This window comes from Canis lupus, chromosome 20 (genome assembly GCF_011100685.1).
Source record: "Canis lupus familiaris isolate Mischka breed German Shepherd chromosome 20, alternate assembly UU_Cfam_GSD_1.0, whole genome shotgun sequence".
NCBI lineage: Eukaryota > Metazoa > Chordata > Mammalia > Carnivora > Canidae > Canis > Canis lupus.
In genome coordinates, this window is record NC_049241.1 from 37,418,720 (window position 1) to 37,436,696 (window position 17,977).

General features: G+C 56.9%; 1 protein-coding gene across 1 annotated transcript; it reads right to left on the reverse strand.

Annotated features, from left to right (window-relative positions):
• Positions 1 to 2,995: 2,995 nt before the first annotated feature.
• ITIH3 (inter-alpha-trypsin inhibitor heavy chain 3) lies at positions 2,996 to 16,956 on the reverse strand. The gene is made up of 22 exons (XM_038566177.1): positions 16,817 to 16,956; positions 16,205 to 16,225; positions 15,028 to 15,194; positions 14,826 to 14,930; positions 14,393 to 14,555; positions 13,883 to 13,996; positions 12,676 to 12,801; positions 12,271 to 12,387; positions 11,875 to 12,043; positions 11,154 to 11,279; positions 10,669 to 10,850; positions 9,261 to 9,446; positions 8,957 to 9,096; positions 8,115 to 8,269; positions 7,422 to 7,439; positions 6,136 to 6,159; positions 5,839 to 5,874; positions 5,580 to 5,693; positions 4,714 to 4,918; positions 3,863 to 4,035; positions 3,539 to 3,650; positions 2,996 to 3,217 (listed from the first exon to the last, which is right to left on the reverse strand). The coding sequence occupies exons 1-22, from the start codon at positions 16,907 to 16,909 to the stop codon at positions 3,088 to 3,090; spliced, it is 2,676 nt and encodes an 891-aa protein (XP_038422105.1). The 5' UTR covers positions 16,910 to 16,956; the 3' UTR covers positions 2,996 to 3,087.
• Positions 16,957 to 17,977: the final 1,021 nt, after the last annotated feature.

Here is a 17,977-nt window from a genome sequence, read left to right on the forward strand (position 1 = left end):
AAAAACCCTTTATAGTTAATCTACACCTATTTTAAAAATGACACATGTCTTTGGCTTACAAATTAAAAGCATAAAGAAAACAAAGCAAAAACCAAGAGAATGAGATAGAAGAGAAAAGGCAAGCAGGGGAAGACTGAGCTCAGAGGCACGGGGCAGGACAAGGAGCCTCAGCACAGAGCTGAGTCCCCCGCATCCTGGAAGCCAGGAGACGGCAAGAAATGAGCTTGTCAGCTCGCTCTCACGGAGCAAACTTGATCACCAGAGAAAAACATTCTTTCTCTGCTCCAGAGCTTTACAGAATGTTTGCAGAGTGACTCTAGAAGGGGCAGAGGAGAGCCCAGCGGGAGGGATCTCTAGCAGCAGGTTTCCAAACACACAGGACCACTGCGCTGCCCTGCCCCTCTCCATCAAGCCTGGTCGGCAGGCGGGGGTCACAGGCTGAGTCCCCTGTGAAGGCTGCTGGGAGGGGCTCAGGCCTGAGCTCCTGTGAGGCAAGGGAGCAGCCTCAGGGGCTCTGTCAGACTTGCCGTGGGTCTGGCTCTAACATAGCGTGATGAGATGAGTGCCTACCCCAAATTCACCCCTGCGGGGACCTGCAAGCTGGCTGTGGAATTGGAGCCGTAGCAGAGGGGTGATGGGTCACCATCTGGCCCAGCAGCACTTGGAGGGCAGGTGTTCTCTGTGAAGACAATAGCTGCATGCCCTTCACTGTCTTGTTCACTGAGTGCCTCCCAGCACCTGGGCCAGGCCCTAGGCTGAGTGCTGCAGGTACACTGGGTACCCCGGGAAGCACGGTGCCTGTTGTTGGGACAGCTGCCACCCAGAGAACAACCTGATGCCAAGAAGAGCCGGGGGGGGGGGGGCGGTTGGGACATTTTGCCCGACCTGGGTATTATCAGGGAAGGCTACCTGGAAGTGGTGTGGTTGGTGTGGAATTTTGAAGAATGAGGAGAAGTTAGCCCAGTGGAAACAGAGGGCAGAGACAGCAGGCCTAGAGCCAGAGCACGGTGCACTGAATTCAGAGGCGAGGGAAAGCTGTGCCGTGAGGTGCAGGTGGCAAAGCAGGGCCAGGCCGGCCAGGGCTGTGCGCCCCTTGCCATGGAGTCTGCCTTCGAGCCTGGAGGCTGGGGGAGGCATCAGAGGCTACAAGCAGGGGCAGACATAGCCAGGATGATGTGGGACTGGGGAGAGGACAGGGCCCACCCGGTTTTTGCCTGCATGGAGGGCCTCCCTAACATAACCGTGCATTGGTATTGGGGGAAAGGGGCAGAATTTTGTCTGGGACCCTCCTCCTGCCTTTCTCCCAGCTCACTGGGCATGGCGGCAAGCTGGAGGGCCAAGGCAAAGATGCTTCAGGGGGACCAGAAACCATAATGATGAGGAGTCTTTATACCATCTGGCAAGATCTTCCTCCCCATTTTATAGATGTGAAAACTGCCTGGTTTAAGTCCCACTTCCTCAGCACGGGGCTGGATGGGCTGCAGGGCCTGGCCACTTATGTTTTCCCCCAGACAGGCCTCCCCAGCAGCCCCAGGCCCTGGGAAACCCTGACTCAGGCAGTTGGGCCCCTGGAGTGGGAGGAGGGGAACTTCCCAGTACCCATCGCCAGATCCCATGCCCGCGCCTACCGGCAGGAGTGGCCATTCCCAATCTAACCCCCACCTCTCCCAGGAGGTGGTGGCCCCTGCCCTGGCATAAGCAGAGCTGCCTCTGCTTCCTGCTGGCGGTGCCCTCTGCACAGCTCGCCCATAGCCCCTCATAGCTCCTCAGGCAGAGAGGACAGCAGAGGCAGAGGATCTGGGGCATGAGGGGTTAGGTTTGCAGAACCGGAAGCAGTCTGTGTGTCTGGAACTCTGGAAGTGAGGGGAAACACCTGGTGTGTGGGGCTGGTGAAGCTCGAGAGGCCACAGGTAGGACTCAGGCCTTTGTCCCAACATCAGTGGGAGGCAGGTGTTTATAGGGTTTTAGGCAGGGATCAGTGGTCAGTTCTGCTCTACATAACCCTTCTGTGGCAGCAGGGAGACCCAGGAAGGGATGTTGCAGTTGCCCCGGTGGGAGAGAGCAGTCCAGGCCCAGAGAGCTCAGAGCCCCTCCTCTGGGAATCTCCGTCTGACCTCCCAACTCCACCCAGGACTTATTGTGGGGGTAGAGCAGGTCACCATGAGTTGTGATTGAAGGATCAAAGGAATTCCCAGACTAGCTCACAGCAAACTTGGGGCACCCAGGCAAAGAGGAACCAGTTACTAAGCTGTGCGCCCCTAGATTCTGGCCCAGAATCAGAATGTTGGTCTATCTGCTAAATGGATGAATGAGAGACACCTGGGTGGCTCAGCAGTTGGGCGGTCTGCCTTCAGCTCAGGACATGATCCCAGGGTTCTGGGATCGAGTCCCACATTGGGCTCCTGCGTGGAGCCTGCTTCTCCCCCCTCTGCCTGTGTCTCTGCCTCACTCGGTGTCTCTCATGAATAAATAAATGAAATCTTTAAAAAAAAAGGGGGGGGATGGATGGATGGATGATGGATTGGAGGATGGATAGATGTATGGATAGGGGATGGGGGGATAGATGGCTGGTAGATGGGTGAGGGGGTGGCTGGCTAGATAATGGGGAGATGGAGGGATGAATCACATCCACAATGAACTGCAGGATCCGTCTGCTCCCGAGCACTCTCTGCTTCTGCATCATCACAAGATCTTCAAGGGCCTGATAGGAGCTACTGAGCCATGACCCCTGACTTTCCTTATGACCCTGCTGGACTCTGGAATGCACTCAACCCTTCTTGACTTCTCAGAGCCCCTTCACACCAGAGTCAATTCTTGGTTTTTCCTTCCCAAGCCATCATACATTTGGCTCCCCAACGTGCTACCCCAGCCAACCCCGTCTTTCACCAGCCTCAGTGGAGAGGCCCAGAGAGTTACTGTCGCAGCACCCAGCCCCCGCTTGGAGCCACCTGCCTATTCCCTGGAGCAGGGGTTCACAGAAGCATGCAGAGCCTGGTGGCAGTGTCCCCCTGGGCTTTATTGTCACAGCCCTCCCTCGGATGCCAGGAGAGCTTGGCCGGCCGTTTCCACAGGAGCTGACATGTCTACTCAGAACAGGTCTGGGATGATGTAGTCCCTGTGGACACCATCAATCAGCCCTTGCCCATTGTTGTGGACAAACCAGCAGGCGACCTTAGTGCCAATGTTGACGTCCTTTCTGTAGTCTTTCTGGGAGCCCCTGGGGACAAGGAAAGAGACGCCGTGATACACAAGTGTGGACAAGACGGTTGCTATGCTCATGGACTTAAGGCTGGAAAAGGGTGTGAAGTTGCCAATTCTAAGCATCCAGAACTCTTTGGACAAGAGATCAGATGATTAACTCCTTCTAAAGGGCCAAGTTTGGTGTTTTCCTGATTAAAAGAGTCATAGAGGGGGGCCAGGACCCCAGAGGGAAATGAGGTAGGTGCCCCACAGGAGACAAGAGCCTGCCGGGCTGATGTGTGTGGGTCCTCCTGCCTTGTTCCTGGTCAGGGTGAGGATGTCAGAGGAATCCCCTCACCTGGTAACCGTCAGCCGATGGTTCTTCACCACCATCGTGGCATCTGGCTTTGTGGGGTCAGAGCCTGGGTGGATGTCAGACACTTTAAAGTCAAAGGGTTGGAAGAATTGTCCTGGGAACAAGAACATTCATGCTGTCAGCCCCTGCACGCTGGAAGCCCTTGCCACCGTCAGAGGTAGCACGGCCATGGGCCTTCTGTGGTTGATGCAGAGGCTGACTGGGTGCTGTGTGCTGGGTCCCGAGTGACTAGGATGATCTTCCCTGTGGGTTTTCCCCTCTGCCATGTGTCCTGAGCAATCTGAAGCTTGAACATTCAACCCATACCCAGCAGCCCATGGGTCTGTGCTGACATCCGGTGACTGTCCACCACGTAGAAGCCCAGAAAGTCCTGGTGGACAGGGTGCTTCTTCCACACCTGGTGCAGGACAACCACGAAAGTAACCCCATCTCCAAAGGAGATCACCATGTTCTTTTTCCTGTTGATTGTCACAGACAGCCTAGGAGGGAAGAGGAGGTCAGCAGGTAGGACCCAGTGGTGGCCATGATACCGGGCATCTTGGGAGGGCCTCCTCCGTACACGGCACCTAGGCACACATAGATTCTGGAAACTCTCTCAGAGGTGTTGGAGAGAAGATGCCTCGTGCGTGTTGACTATACACTCTACTGAGTGGATCCTTGTTCTCCCGTAAGCAGAAACAGGGCTGTCCTGGGAGTCTGGAGACCTGATAGATCCTCAGCTCAGCCACTGGCTTCCTGTGTGACCTAGGGTACGTTCCACCCCTCTCAGCTCTTCCTTGGGAGTAACAACCCTGCCCTGACCTAGTAGGTAGACTCTGGGCTACTTGAGGACATAGGAGAAGCTGAGCAGTTTGAGAAGGTTCAGTGAACAGGCTCAGCCAGAGAAGGTAAAAATGGGGATTAGTGTGTCATCAGACTGCAGATCCAGCTAATGCTTATGTCTGCACAGCCCTTCCCTCGAGACCAGCCCTGTAGCTGTCCAGGTAGCATTTCTGGCTGGGGCCTCGAGGTCACCCTTCCCTGGGCAGGAGCTGAACTCTGAGGCCACTAGTCTCTCCCATGACCCCCATGGATCTTCTGTCCTAGGATATGTCCACCTCCCTCAAAGGCTCCTTCGGCCAGAAGTGCTCCTCAGAGACCCAGTAGCGGGGCTTTACCCATCCTGCGTGATTGTGACCGTATCCAGCCAGGTGAAGGTGCTCTGTGCAGCTCCATTCCACAGGGCGATCTTCTCCGGTGTCACCTCCATCCGGAAGTCCATGTGAGCATTGGCAATGCCCAGTTTGCCAAAGTAAGTCTTTCTGGTCTTGGAGTTAGAGTCGCCTCCCTTCTCACCAATGATCTGCCCATTAACTGTGAGGCCTGCCAGAGGGATGGGGCAGTGAGAGGCCAGTGAGGCCTTCTTCTTTTTTTTTTTTTTTTTAAAGATTTCATTTATTTATTCATGAGAGACACACACACAGAGAGGCAGAGACATAGGCAGAGGGAGAAGCAGGCTCCATGCAGGGAGCCCAATGTGGGACTCGATCCCGGGACTCCAGGATCACACCCTGGGCCGAAGGTGGTGCTAAATCACTGAGCCACCCAGGGATCCCCAGCCACCCAGGGATCCCCCGTGAGGCCTTCTGAGTCCAGGCTGGTCTTTAGGATGTGCCTTCTCTTCCACCCAGCCTGGCTGAGGGGCAGCAGGGTAGGGACCCCAAGTGAGACCAGGACTTCAGAGCCAACCCTCTCTGGTCCTAGACCCTCCTGAGTCACACTGGTGGTGAAGGGACCATGCTGCAGACCTGCCCCCTGTCTGGACCAGGCAGTGGTGTTCAAAGAAAACTTTCCCAGACATAGGCTGCTCCTGGGCCACCCTCAGCCCTAACCACCTCTCTAACACCACTGGGTCCTGGGTCGGTGGTGAGCCTGTGGCTCTAAACAGCCCCCTTGGGGTATAAGCTACACAGAAAGGTGGTACAGTTGGGCAGAGTGAGGACCTGGTCCCAGCCCTGCCCCCAGCCCCAGCCCCAGCTCCCACCTGTGATGGGGTCCTGAATGAGGCGCAGCACCGTGCCTGGGTCTTCATCGATGTTGAAGCAGATGGCATCATCTTTCTGCGGAACTTGGATGATGAAGTGGGGGTCCCCATCCACTGAAGGCACATCACAGAAAGGGCTGGCTCATAGTTCCAGGGGGGCCTCCCCTCACCTCTTGGCCCCTGCGGGTAGACTCCCAATGGTAGGAGGCGCTGGGCTTTGGGGCCTGGGTCTCACCCCAGAAGGAGCGGGGACACTCACCATAGTAGTAGGGGTTTTGAGGAGGCTGGTAGCTGGCTGTGGAAGCAAAGAGAGAGGCTGAACTTAACAAGCAGGCTTGCGGAGGCGCCAGGACCCAGAGCCAGAGTTTGGTTCATCCCCTTCCCTTTCCTGCTTCCCCGGAGCTCCCAACCCCCCCACCCCATTTCCTCAGGACTCCAGCCATCTGTCTGTTCCAGAGAGCTGACTCAGGAAAGACACCAGAAGAAAGCGTGGCCCAGGGTCACTCTCTGGGCAGTGCCCTCGGGGTACGGGGCTGTGGCCACCGCGCATACTCACTCAGGTAAGCCATGGAGCGTGCAGCTGCAAAAAGAAGCCAAAGGGCAGGCATGAGCAGGTCTAAGGGTTCCCTCTTCCCCAACCCTATGCCTTCTGCCTGTCTTGAGACTACCAGTCTCCAGTGTGGCCCAACCCAACAGGTGGAGGCTCAGGATGTGACTCTTAATTCAAGCTTTAGAAATGGGAGGTGCCCAGGGAACTCCTTTCTAGGACTGGTGGTAATACGGATGTAACTATTTTTTTTTTTTAAGATTTTACTTATTTATTCATGAGAGACACAGAGAGAGAAGCAAAAGACACAGGCAAAGGGAGAAGCAGGCTCCCCACGGGAAGCCTGATGTGGAACTGCATCTCAGGACCCCGGGATCACGCCCTGAGCCAAAGGCAGATGCTCAACCACAGAGGCACCCAGGTGCCCCAAGAGAGATATAAATTTTATGCCAGGGACATGGCATTGTGATGTGGCTAAAATGCACACCATGAGATCATCTGCTTCTCTGTCATGAATCATGTTCACAACAGACCATCCCATGCCCCTAAACTCCCTCTCCCTAGAAGCTTACAGCCATCTGTTTTCCTTGATAGTAATACCCCCCGCCCCACAGATACATAGTCATGCCCACATGTATGCACACCAGTGACTGCATCTGACAGACCCGTGTTAAGGGGAAAGCAGTGAGCCCGGCCAGATGTGCTGCTCAGATGGAACCATCTGTTGATGGAGGCAGGAGCAGGCAGGTAGGGGGTGGGAGGTCCTGCCTGGTGAGTGGGGTGCTTACTGGGGCGAGGATGCGATTGGATCATGAGAGAGGCCCAGAGTTCTGTGAATCCCAGTGAGGGCACATGAGCCAGGCTGCCTGGGCTGAAGTCCCAGCTTGGCCACCTGCTCACTAAGTCCTCCAATGAATAGACTTAGCCTCTCTGTGCCTCAGTTTCCTCATTATAAAATGAGAACCACGAGAGGACTCCTTTAGAGGATTGCTGTGGAATTAATGTAGCATCATTTCCTGACATGAGAATTTGCTAAGTTTTGTAGGTCATCATGCTTTGCTACTGATTGTCCCTCCTTAGTTGGAGGAAGCCACCTCCAAACAACCGACGAGGGCCTGATGAGGCTCGGAGAAGGCAGAGCCCAGACCATGGTGGCTCATGAGTTGGCAGCAGAGCTGTGACCTGAGTGCAGGTATCCTAAGGGCCCTTCTCTGGGCTGGGCACTTGGAAAAGCCTCATTGGTTCTCTCTTGTCCCCCTCCTGGGACACCCGCCCAACTGCCGGCTGAAGCTCACCTTCCGTGTCCACAGGCCCTGTGAGGGAGGAGGAAGAGAAATGTGTCAGCAGCAACCAACTGCCGGTGTCAGCACCAATGTCATCAACTTGCTGCCTGTCCACGAAGCCCCAAGCTGTGGGCCCCCTAACACACTGCTCCTCCCCACCAGAGCCAGGGGCTCCTAGAGACCCGGAGCCTGGCCTGGGCCAGCTCTTTGCCTCCTGTGCTTCTCCATGTCAATCCCCCAATCCCCACATCAGGTACAGGGACACTTAGGAGTCCCCTCTCGGGGTCAGGTTGGGCCTGGTCAAGCTCCAGCTCTGGAGGTCTGCTCCTCTCACAATCCCTAGGCACATGCTCTGGGCCTAACTTTCAAGCTGGAAGTGCTTTCCTAACTGAACACTTCCATGCTGTAGCCAAAGTCCCTTTCTGTGAAATGACCCTGGGCAAGGTGTCCCTTGATTCCTATCCCTTGAGAGATTCAGAGGCTCCTCTTCACCCCCTATCCATTGTCCATGCTGGTGGCCTCACTCCCTCCATAACATCCTCCCCAACTCTTGGCCAGATTTCCTTCTATGCCCCCTGGACCTGCCCATCTTCAGTAAGTCTGGGTCTTGTCAGCCTGGCCCGTTCTTCTTCTGGGCACCCAAGGCCTGGGGGCTGGACGGCCTTCGAGTTCTGGCCTCCATGCCCACCTTCCTGCCAGGCCCACCTTCTCCAGGCTTGTCAGCAATGGCTGTCTGGTCCTCATTGTCCTCGGGCTTGGTCACCACCATGGAGGTCAGTGGAGTCACAAAGTGGTACTTGAGGGACAGGTCCAGAGCCTGGGCTGTGAGTTTCTCCTTCTCCTCACCATGGGCATTCTTTCTGTTGGGGAGGGCAGGGGTGTCAGCTCCAGTGCTCTGACTCCCAGCACTAGGCCAAGAGCCCCAGAAGTAGCCTGGGACTGCCTTTTCCCTGGGGTAGAACCCTCTAGTGCTCAGAAAAGACTGGTTCACCAGTTCCCTGGGACAGATGGACGGGCTGCATCGGAATCTGGGCCTCAGCTATAAGGGACTTGAAATGGCATCACAGCAATCCCTCACGATCGCGTCCATGTCCTGAGCACTCAGAACATGCCAGCCCCTGCTCCAGAGGCTTTATAGGCTTATCCCACCTAAAGGAAGGCTGGCGCAATGCTCTCAAATGGGCCTGCCTTCCGGGGGCTGAGGGCCTAGGTCTCCAGCCATCGGTTATAATCAGCCTCACCATCATTATGGGCCCATGCTGGGTATGGGGTAAGGGCTGCTGAGACCTTCCCCTGCCCTTGACGTGCTCCTAGGCTGCTGCTTGAGCCCCAGATGTCAGACTGGGCTCTGCCCCTGGAAAAACACATGCTGGGGGCTGGGCCAAGAAGAGGAGAAGGCAGCAAGGAGTGTACATGGAGGGGCACATTCCGGGGTGTGGCTCCCCTCACAGCATAGCCAGCTCAGGGGCAAAAGTACAGGCAGGTGGTGGGGCAGTGTCCGGGGCCCAGCTGTGGGGGCTGGCTATGGGAGGGGTCACCAGGATCACCGTTTCTCCAGCAGCTGCTCAATGGTGAGGTAGGCCCAGAGCCGCTCGATGTAGTTCCCAAAAATGTAGTCCTGCTCCTTCAGAGCCTTTTCCATTTCCTTCATGTCTACCTCCTCTGTGAAGGTCAGATCATTGGTGGCCTGAGGTGAGGGTGAGAGGAGGCCAGAGGTTGGAGCGCTGGAGGCCTAGACAAGGCGGGCCCAATTTGAGGGCTACCACCGCTGGACCATCAGCCGGGAGGCCAGAGCCCCATTGGCACCGGTCCCCCGTCCACAGCACACATCCTGGCCCTGGCCCAGCTCACCCCGTGGCCTTTTACATCCGCCTTGAAGTTGTTCATGTCCTCGTCCAGCAGGCGCCCAGCTACCACGATCTCAGAGCCATCATAGAAGTGCTGGTAAGCATTCTGGGTGAGGTCCTGGATGGCGTTCTCAGGGTACTCCACCTCCACACCAGTCAGCAGTGGGTTGGCCACCTCCTCATAGAAGCCCTGGAGCCCAGAAGGGGGACCTGGTCATCTCAGGTCCTCAGGCAGACATGGAGAGGATGGAGTGGGCAGGTGCCCACTGGTGCCTCCCCAGGTGTTGAGTCCCCCAGGCTGGGCCAGTCCTGGCTCTCAATCTCCATTTCCTTGTGGTCCTGACTGTGCCCTTCAGTTTGTGGGAGCCTTCCCTGCTGCACCCCCTACCAGCTAGAGCCTGGGAAGAAGAGGAAGGTAAGCACAGAGTTCTTGGCACACAGAACGTGCTTGAGAAATGTTTGTTGGAATGAAACTAAGAAAGAGAAGAGGAAAGGAGGAGGGGCAGAGCAGAGGATGTGACATGGGGCACGGGCCCCAGGAGAGGAGGAAAGACCTTCGGGCTCCATTGCAGAGGTGCAGGCACTGTCACCTGCGCCGGGAGGGGATGCGGTTGCCAGGCCTAGCAAATGAAAACACAGGACGTGCAGCTGAATTTGAAGATTGGGTAAACAACAAATCCCATTTTAGTATAAGTATGTCTGTTATGGGATGAATGCATACCCCCAAAGTACATACGTTCAAATCCTTTGCCCCAGTATCTCAAGACGTGACCTCTTTTGGGTTTAGGGTGGTTACAGGGGTGATTCAGTTAAAATGAGGACTTTGGAGTGGGTTCCAATCAATGTAACCTGTGTCCTTCTGAAAAGGGAGCAATTTAGACCCAGGGATAGATACGCACGCAGGCCAGGCGATGTGAAGAGACAAGGAGAAGGTGACCATCCACAAGCCAAGGAGAGACACCCGGAACAGACCCTGCCTTCATAGCCCTCGGAGCAAAGCAACCTTGCTGACACCTGGATCTCGGGCTTCTAGGCTCAACTGTGAGGCAATATATTTCTGTTGTGGGTGCCCCCCAGCATCTGGTACTTTGTTATAGCCGCAGAGCAAGCGAACACAGCGTGCCAGGCAACACGGAGAGCATGCTTACACTAAAGAACTCTTCATGGTCTTTCAGAAACTCATATTTGACCAGATGTCCTGTATTTGATCTGGCACTCCTGGGGAGGAAGCAGGTGTGCTCTGTGTAGCCCGAGGACAAAATCAAGCACCACTGATGGATAAGAGGGAGCTAGGGGTCGATGTGAGCCCAAGAGGAGGCTCCTTCTAACAGGTGAAACTGTCACTCAATGGAACAGCTGCCTGAGGAAGTAACGAGAGCCCCATTCCTGCAGGTGTGCAAGGCCAGGCATACCTGCAACTGCAGGTTGGCATCGGAATCCTCATAAATGCGCCGGGCCAGCCCGTGGTTCTCCAGAGCCATGCTCTCCAGGAAGTTATAATTCAGATTATTGCCAAAGCCCAGGTTATACAAGGGGAACTTGCCCCCAATGGCGTTGCGTACATTCTCTTGGATTTTTTCGGGTCTGCTCTCCCCTGCAGGAGAAAGGTGCATTTACACTCCAGCCCCAGCCCAGCAACCAGCTGGAGCAGCTCTGTCTAGAGATACCTGACTCCTGCACATGCCAGGTGGGGGAGTCACAGCCACGAGCCCTTGATGGGGCAGGGGCTTAGTCCTCAGCAGGGGGAGGGAGGGCCCTCCCTTGCAGGGCTCACAGGGCACGGGGGCCCCTGCGGAGAGAGCCACCCCGACCCCTCAGCACACCGGCTCCAGAGCGCGGGAGGCGAGAGGCAGCCCGGCACCCTGGCTCTGGTTCCGAGCCACGCCGCCTGCCTCACCAACATTGGCGTCCCCGTCCGTCAGCATGATGATGATGGAGGTGCTCCTCTCCGGGACTCTGTGCTCCTCCCGGGCCCTGTTCAGCATGCTGATGCCCCTGAGCAGCCCGTCGTTGATGTTGGTCACTGGCACACACACAACAGACAGCGCTGTGAGAGGGTGTCCTCAGGGTGCAGGGGTGGGGGAGGTGGGGACAGCAGGCCCTGCTCTGGGCCCAAGGACCCTGCTGGCCGACGTGCGGCAGTGCTCAGTAGACACCAACCGAGCAAGTCAGCGAAGGATGGGTGAATGACTTACTCTTTCAATGGGGACAAAAGGACCAGCCTCCTGGGGCTGCCAGAAGATGGCTGCAAAAGCAGTTTGGAAAACTGCCAGATGGACAGCCAGGCCCGCTCACTGGGAGGAGAGGGGAGCAGTATTGATGGCATTTGTCATTGTCCCTAAGAAACAGCCCAGGATAAGGCCCCTCTGCAGTGTTCGCCTGCTGGGACTGGCGGGGCACCGGCATCATGGGTGAGAGAAAGGAAGAGTGGGTTCCCTAAGCCCACAAAGAAGACACCCCAATATTAAGCCTGAGAGCCCCCTCATCCCACCGTGACCCCCAACTAGGGTCTGCAGAGCTTGGACCAGCAGCGTCTCTGCCCCAAGGCACGAAGAAGGCAGGCTGCTCAGGCCAAGAGGAGCAGTCAGATGAGTCTGCTCTTCCCTCTCTCTCCTTACATCCTCGATCATGAATATTCTTCACGAATATCCTGGCCTCCTCGATGTTCTCAGGAGTGGCTTGAACTAAGTCGTCTTTCCAGGTGATCACATCCCCACTGAACAGGATGAAATTCAAGTAGTCCTCCCCTTTCATATCACCCAGGATCTTGAGGAGGGCGTCCTTTGTCTGGGAAAGAGACAGAGCAGCAGACAAGAGGCTGGGAGGGAGCCGCAGACAGCCAGCTCTCTGGCGCAGGGGCCTGGGCTCTCTGCAACAAAGTGGGCAGAGGCTCTCTGCCCTTTCTTTTATCTTGTCCGCCTTCTTCCTCTTCCACTGGAAATGTCAGCTCTGTCCACTTACAAATAAACCTGTCTCCCTCCCTACCTCACCCCCACTTGCAGTGAGGACAGTACCTGTTCCATTTTCCGACCGTGCATGGAGCCGCTGACATCAATCACAAAGACCACATTCTTAGGTACCACTGGAAGGCCTTGAGGTGCGAAGAAGTGCACAAAGTAGCCGTTGACTATCTGGGAAGGGGAGAGAGAGACTGGAGGCAACGTGCCTTTGGCAACTCTTGCAAACAGAAGCCAGGCTTTTATTAGCTCCAGAAAAAAGCTGTTCTTTCCCACCCACCATAGGATGACACATGAAGGCTCTGGACTCTCTGTCATCCCCAGGCCATGCAGGAAACCCGGCCTTGAGCTGAGGACTAGGAGTCCGGGCACTAGATGCAGCTGCAGCCCCTCCTCTACCAGTCCTCACCACATCCGGGTGCTGGAGAATCAGCCGGCCCAGCAGAGCCACTTGGTAGGTACCTGTACATTGGCTGGAGACTCTCTGTTCACATCATAGGTGATGATAAAATCCCCGTTGAGGAGGGAGTCTGTACAGGTTGGGCACGAGCGCTGTTGGTCCAAGCTGGGTTTGAAGGACACGCGGCCCTGGGGGAGGTGATGAGGGAGGGCCTCGCTCAGCGTGGCCAGGGCGGTCTACCGTGCTGCGCCCTGGGGGTGAGGCAAAGCCCCACAGCGGGAGACCGGGGGCGCCTGGGCAGTCCGGCTGCTGCCTGGCATGCTCTGGCCTTCCTGAGCACCTCTCCCCCTCAGAGGAGACCAGGGGCTCCTTGGCAGCCAGGGCCCTTGTCCGACTCAGCCTCTGTCTCTCCTCGTTCCCTGGGCCCTCAGGCTCTTTAGTGCAGCCCACTTTGGGGCTCAGCACAAAGAAACCACTCAGGGAGGGGTTCTGCACCCTGAAGGGACTTTGACGTTTGCACGGACAGCCCCAGTGGTGATGACATTGTGAGCAAAGCGGGAGGTCACCTTGCAGCTGATCTTGGTGCTGTAGACCTTGATGCCGATAATTTGTGTGATGGGCACCTGGTGATGGGTGCCAAGAGGACAGGGGGTAGGTGGAGGGGAATAGAGGGGGGCAGGGAAAGGGCAGGGTGTCCAGGGCAAAGGCACTGCCCTGCAGAAGCCACCAACCCTCTGAGCAGATGCTCCTCAGGCTTTGACTTGGAAATCCTGAATGACTAAGATTTACTATTCAAGTAACATGTATTCACTCACTACCCATGACAAACAAGGTGCCCGGAACAGCTGGGAACCAGAGCCAGCCAGCATCACCAAGAGATTCCCTTTCATCCGTCTCCCCTCAATGTGGAGTCGGCAGATCTAAATGACTCCCTCTGGCCTCAGTGTCCTTATCTGTAAAATGGACAATAATCTGCCTTGCTCACTTCCCAAGGTAGAACGAGACCAGGCCTTATAAATGGTTCTCCTGTCCCCACCCTGCACCCCTGGTCACTGGGACCCCAGTCCCTCTGGCAGATCATTGACAGCGAGCAGCTCTGGCCTCCAGCACCCTTATTCCTGAGCTGGGGGCCCAAGAGAATGGATGGCTGTGGACATTTCCTCCTTCCCTTCTCATACATGTACTCTGGCCTCAGCCAAGCCTCAGTGTTCACACTTGTCCTATTAGTGTCGGGGTTCCTGCCCCCCACCTCGGGTCTGAGAACACCACCTTTTTCCCTGAGAAGGACTTGGTGAGGGCGCTGCCCAAGAGGTCATTGGTGATGAACGAGGCCTCGGCGTCCAGTGTGCTGATGCCCTGGGGCTCGTAGATGTCTGCCTCTATCTGGAATGGACAAGAGTAAGGAGGGGTCACTCGGTGACAGTGCAGACGCCAGCCTCCAGCATGAGGCCCAGGGAATGGAGAGGGTCAGTGGGGGCGCAGGGACAGCCTCCAGACAACTCCTGATGGCTAAGCCTGGTGTCTCCCAGCAAGAACACAGCCTCAAAGTCTTGTAGACAAGTTGGTGACCCCGAAGCTCTCCCACCACCTGCCGTACAGTCCCCCACATTCCAGCACTAAAGCATTTCCTTTGGCTCTCAGCTCCGATGCTCCTCAGCCATGGTGGGTTCTCAACCTTTCTCTGGGGTCTGCCCCAGGGCCCTTCCTGCAACACCCCTCCCCACCCCCACTCCCTACCACACCCCTGCACTTTCAGCAGCTGCAGGGGTGATTGATTACCTCGAAGTGCTTGACCAGTTGCTTGGGTTGGACTTTAAGGTACATCTCGTACTTTCCCTTGCGCCTCTTCAGCAACTCCTCATAGGTCAGCTCAAAGGTGACCTTGCTGCCCGCAGCCACGTTGACGGAGACTGTGAATTTCTCCAGCTTCCTCCCAGAGGCCCTGGAGAGGATACCACACTGCCCTGCAGACTGTGCGAGCCTGCCCTTCCTGGGCCTTCGGCTCAGATCCAGCCCCTAGGAGAATCCCTCCCCACTCCGAGCCTTGCCTGCCTCCACTCCTAAGTGGGACAGTGCTGTAAGCATTACAGACACATTTTGCTACAACCATGAAATATTCTGAGTGACCATGACAGTGGCTGTCGCCGTCTGCATCCCTGAGAGCCCTTGAGCCCCTGCATTCTTCGCAAGGCCGAGGGGGCACCGCGCTTACTTGACCAGGCCGGCTGTCTTGCCCTGGGACACAGCCTTCTCATACTGCTTCTTGGCGACTTCCTTCTCCTTGACATTCCCGGGGTAGGTCACACCGTCGATGGTCCTGCAAGGAAGGAGAGTAGACTTGGGGGCTGATGCTGAGCCAGACCACTCCCACCCCGCCCCTCTGGCCTGGAGCCAGCAGCCATGGCGACACCCACAAGGTGAAGTTGGTGATGAAGGCCGTCTTAGGCAGCTCCACGTCAAAGGACACCTCCTTGGCGGTGTCTGCGCGGTTGACAGCCCTGGTGGTGACGACATTGTGAGCAAAACGGGAGGTCACCTTGCAGCTGATCTTGGTGCTGTAGACCTCGATGCCATTGCTGACCTGCAGGAGAGGACAGTGCTCGACCAGCCTCTGGGAAAGCAGCCCCTACACCTGGCTGCTCTCCTTCTGGGTGCCCCTTGCAGAGTCCAGGGCCTCTGCCTGGTGAGTGGCCCTTTCAGTTTCCTCGGTCTTCCCATTCAGTTGGCCACCTGGTTCTGGAAGACTCTGGCCTTTCTGAGCGCCTCCTTCCCCATCAGAGACCAGAGGGTATTGGTGCCAAGAGGAGGAGAAGGAAACAAGGAGAGAGAGGGGCCCTGCTCTGCCTCCTTAACTCTGGATGTGTTTCTGTGCAGCTAGCTGTAGCCAGGGGAAGTCTTCTAAAAATCCAGTCTGACTCTCCATTTCCCACTTAAACCCTCTTGTGCTCCCCATCACCCTCTGGACAGTCATCCTCAGGGCTCCAAGGTCCTCCAGACAGGTCCTGCCTTTCTGATCAGCTGTGTGCCAGCTGCACCACATCTCTGGCCGGGGAGCACCTGCCCTAGCTCTTCGGCTCACCTCCACTTTGAAAGCAATCACATTCACACACACTCCGGCTCTCCTCCTCTGCTTTGGTAATTGCTTGATTCTGTCCCCAAACTGGCACTTATTTCCTGTGCCAAGGAGAATGTGTGGGGAGGGCCTTCAGGTCCCCAACACCTCCTGCCTGGTGGGGGCAGTGGACTGAGGGAAGGTCTAGGGAGCATCTGCGTGGAGCAGGATATAAAGGTGCTTCACGAGGATGTGTGTCCCCAGCCTGGTGCTCAGGGCCTGCTCCGAGCAAGTGCTAGGTATGTTTGTGAGACGAAGGGCTGGTGGAAGAACGGCCACGGGCTGCATCCAGAGAGGTCTGAGGGCATGTTCTTTCCCAGAGTTGGTGAGTCGCATGGGGGTCGGTCAGGGCAGGGCTGGGAGCTGTGTGCCAACTGGGAGGGCCCTTTCATTATGGCCCACCCCTTCTGCTATTGGGCAAGCAGCTCCATCCTGCACTGCCTCACCCACCCACCCCCATCCCTGGTGAAAGTTCTCACCCCTTCCGGGAGGCTCCGTTTCTGCAAAAACAAAGACAAACACAGGAATCAGGCCAAGGCCAAGGCCACCATAGCCTGGGAGCAGGCTCTGGGCTGAGGCCAGGGTCCAGCAGATCCCCTATACACATACCCCTTGAGGGGCCTCTGGACATAGGACCCACCCAGAGCCACTTCAGATTAGGAAGGACTCCGAGTATATGGGGAAACTGAGGCCCAGATAGGGCAGGTCTCCAGGTGTCCCAGGAGAGTAGGGCTGGGAGAACCAAACTACCTCTGACCCTGCCCCCACACACCCTGACTCCCTCTGCCTTTCCCTGGGCCCCAAACCCCAGAACGCCCCCACCAATGGCTCAGCCTTTCTTGGAGTCGTCTGTCCTTGTCTCAGATGTGGACCTGCACAGCCCCTCAGCGAGGGGAGCTGTTTCTGGTGCATCACCAGTTGACAGGTGGGGAAATGCAGGTCACGGGAGATTTAAGAGCCCGACACCCAACGCTGTCCCCGGCAGCTCACTGCCTAGCCCTCTGCCTCCTCCTCTCCCCACATAGAGGACTGTCCATCCTGTCGCTTCTGCCAATGTGACACATTTAGAGGGTGAAGACGGGGCTACTTACCCCCAGTGGCCGGGAGGGGCTTCTCAGGAAGCCAGAGGCCGCCAAGCCAGAGAGCAGGGCCAAGATGAGGCAGGGCCACCATGCAGATGCCATCGCTGAGCACACAGGTCCGGCCTATGCTCCTTATATGGTGAGCCTGATGTTTTCCAACTGGGGTCAATGACCTGCAGTGTAGGACGGGAAGAGCAGAAGGCGGGGGGCTCCCCTGGGGAAGCTGGGGAGTGGGTGGAATAACAGGTTCTGGATCTGTCTGTACCAAGGGGGCCAATGGGTACTGTCAACAGTGTTGGGACATGGAGGCTCCCGGGGAAAGCAGACGCTGTGTGCTGGCCACTGGGCCCTCAGCTCCCTGGGGGGCGGGGGTGCTCATAGGGTGTGGCGTCCTGCTGAAAGCCACGGGCATCTCAGCACTATTGCCTGTTACCTGCACCACTGACATGGCCTGGGGTCTGGCCTCCTGGATGGAAGCCCTCCAGCCTTCTCCAGGCAGCCAGGGCACATAGCGGGCCTGTCGCCCTGAGGCTCAGATCTCCACAGCTGCACCCCTTGCTCACGACCCTCGTTGGGTCCTCGAGGCCCCAGGGGAACGACAAAGCCCAGGTCCTTCGCTCCAGCCCTCTCTGTGAGCTGGCTCCAGCTTGCTTTTCTGAACTCACTCTTTCCCCCTGGCACACCCCTTTGTCTGCACCTCGTGCCTCTCTTCCTGCCAGACCTGAGTCCAGCCTCCAGAAGCCTTCCTGTTTTGTCCCCTCTCTGACCCAGACAGCCCCGCTCCGGGCTCTCAGTTCCCGAGGGCCTGCTCCATCACTACCTTTCATTGAGACTTGCATGTTTGGGTCTGGCCGTCCATCCAGACTGAGCTCCCAGAGAGCCAGGCCGCATCGCATTCATCCTTGTGTTCCAAGGGCCTGGCCAGGGACTCGGTTGCCCTCACCTCCTGGACACTCCTTCCCCTAGAGTCTCCCTTGAGGCTGGAGCCCTGCCTTCCCGGACAATGGCAGCGTCTGAGGCAGAGCCCAGCCTCTCCTGGGCCACCCCACGGCCCTGCCAGTCCCCAGACCTTCCACATGGCTGCCATGTGCCTGCCATACACATGCTCTTCTGAGCAAAGTGACCCGGTGATCCTCCCACGGAGCCACCACTGATTGGTGTGGATGGGGC

What these genes read in the sequence shown, in the direction of transcription:
- ITIH3 (XM_038566177.1), bottom strand. Translation starts at nt 16,909, where the DNA reads ATGGCATCTGCATGGTGGCCCTGCCTCATCTTGGCCCTGCTCTCTGGC. An exon ending in GAGCAGCTGCTGGAGAAACG is followed by an intron (nt 8,270 to 8,956) that starts GTGATCCTGGTG and finishes CCTCCCCAACAG; the next exon opens with AAAGAATGCCCATGGTGAGG. An exon ending in CATCGGCTGACGGTTACCAG is followed by an intron (nt 3,218 to 3,538) that starts GTGAGGGGATTC and finishes CCTTGTCCCCAG; the next exon opens with GGGCTCCCAGAAAGACTACA.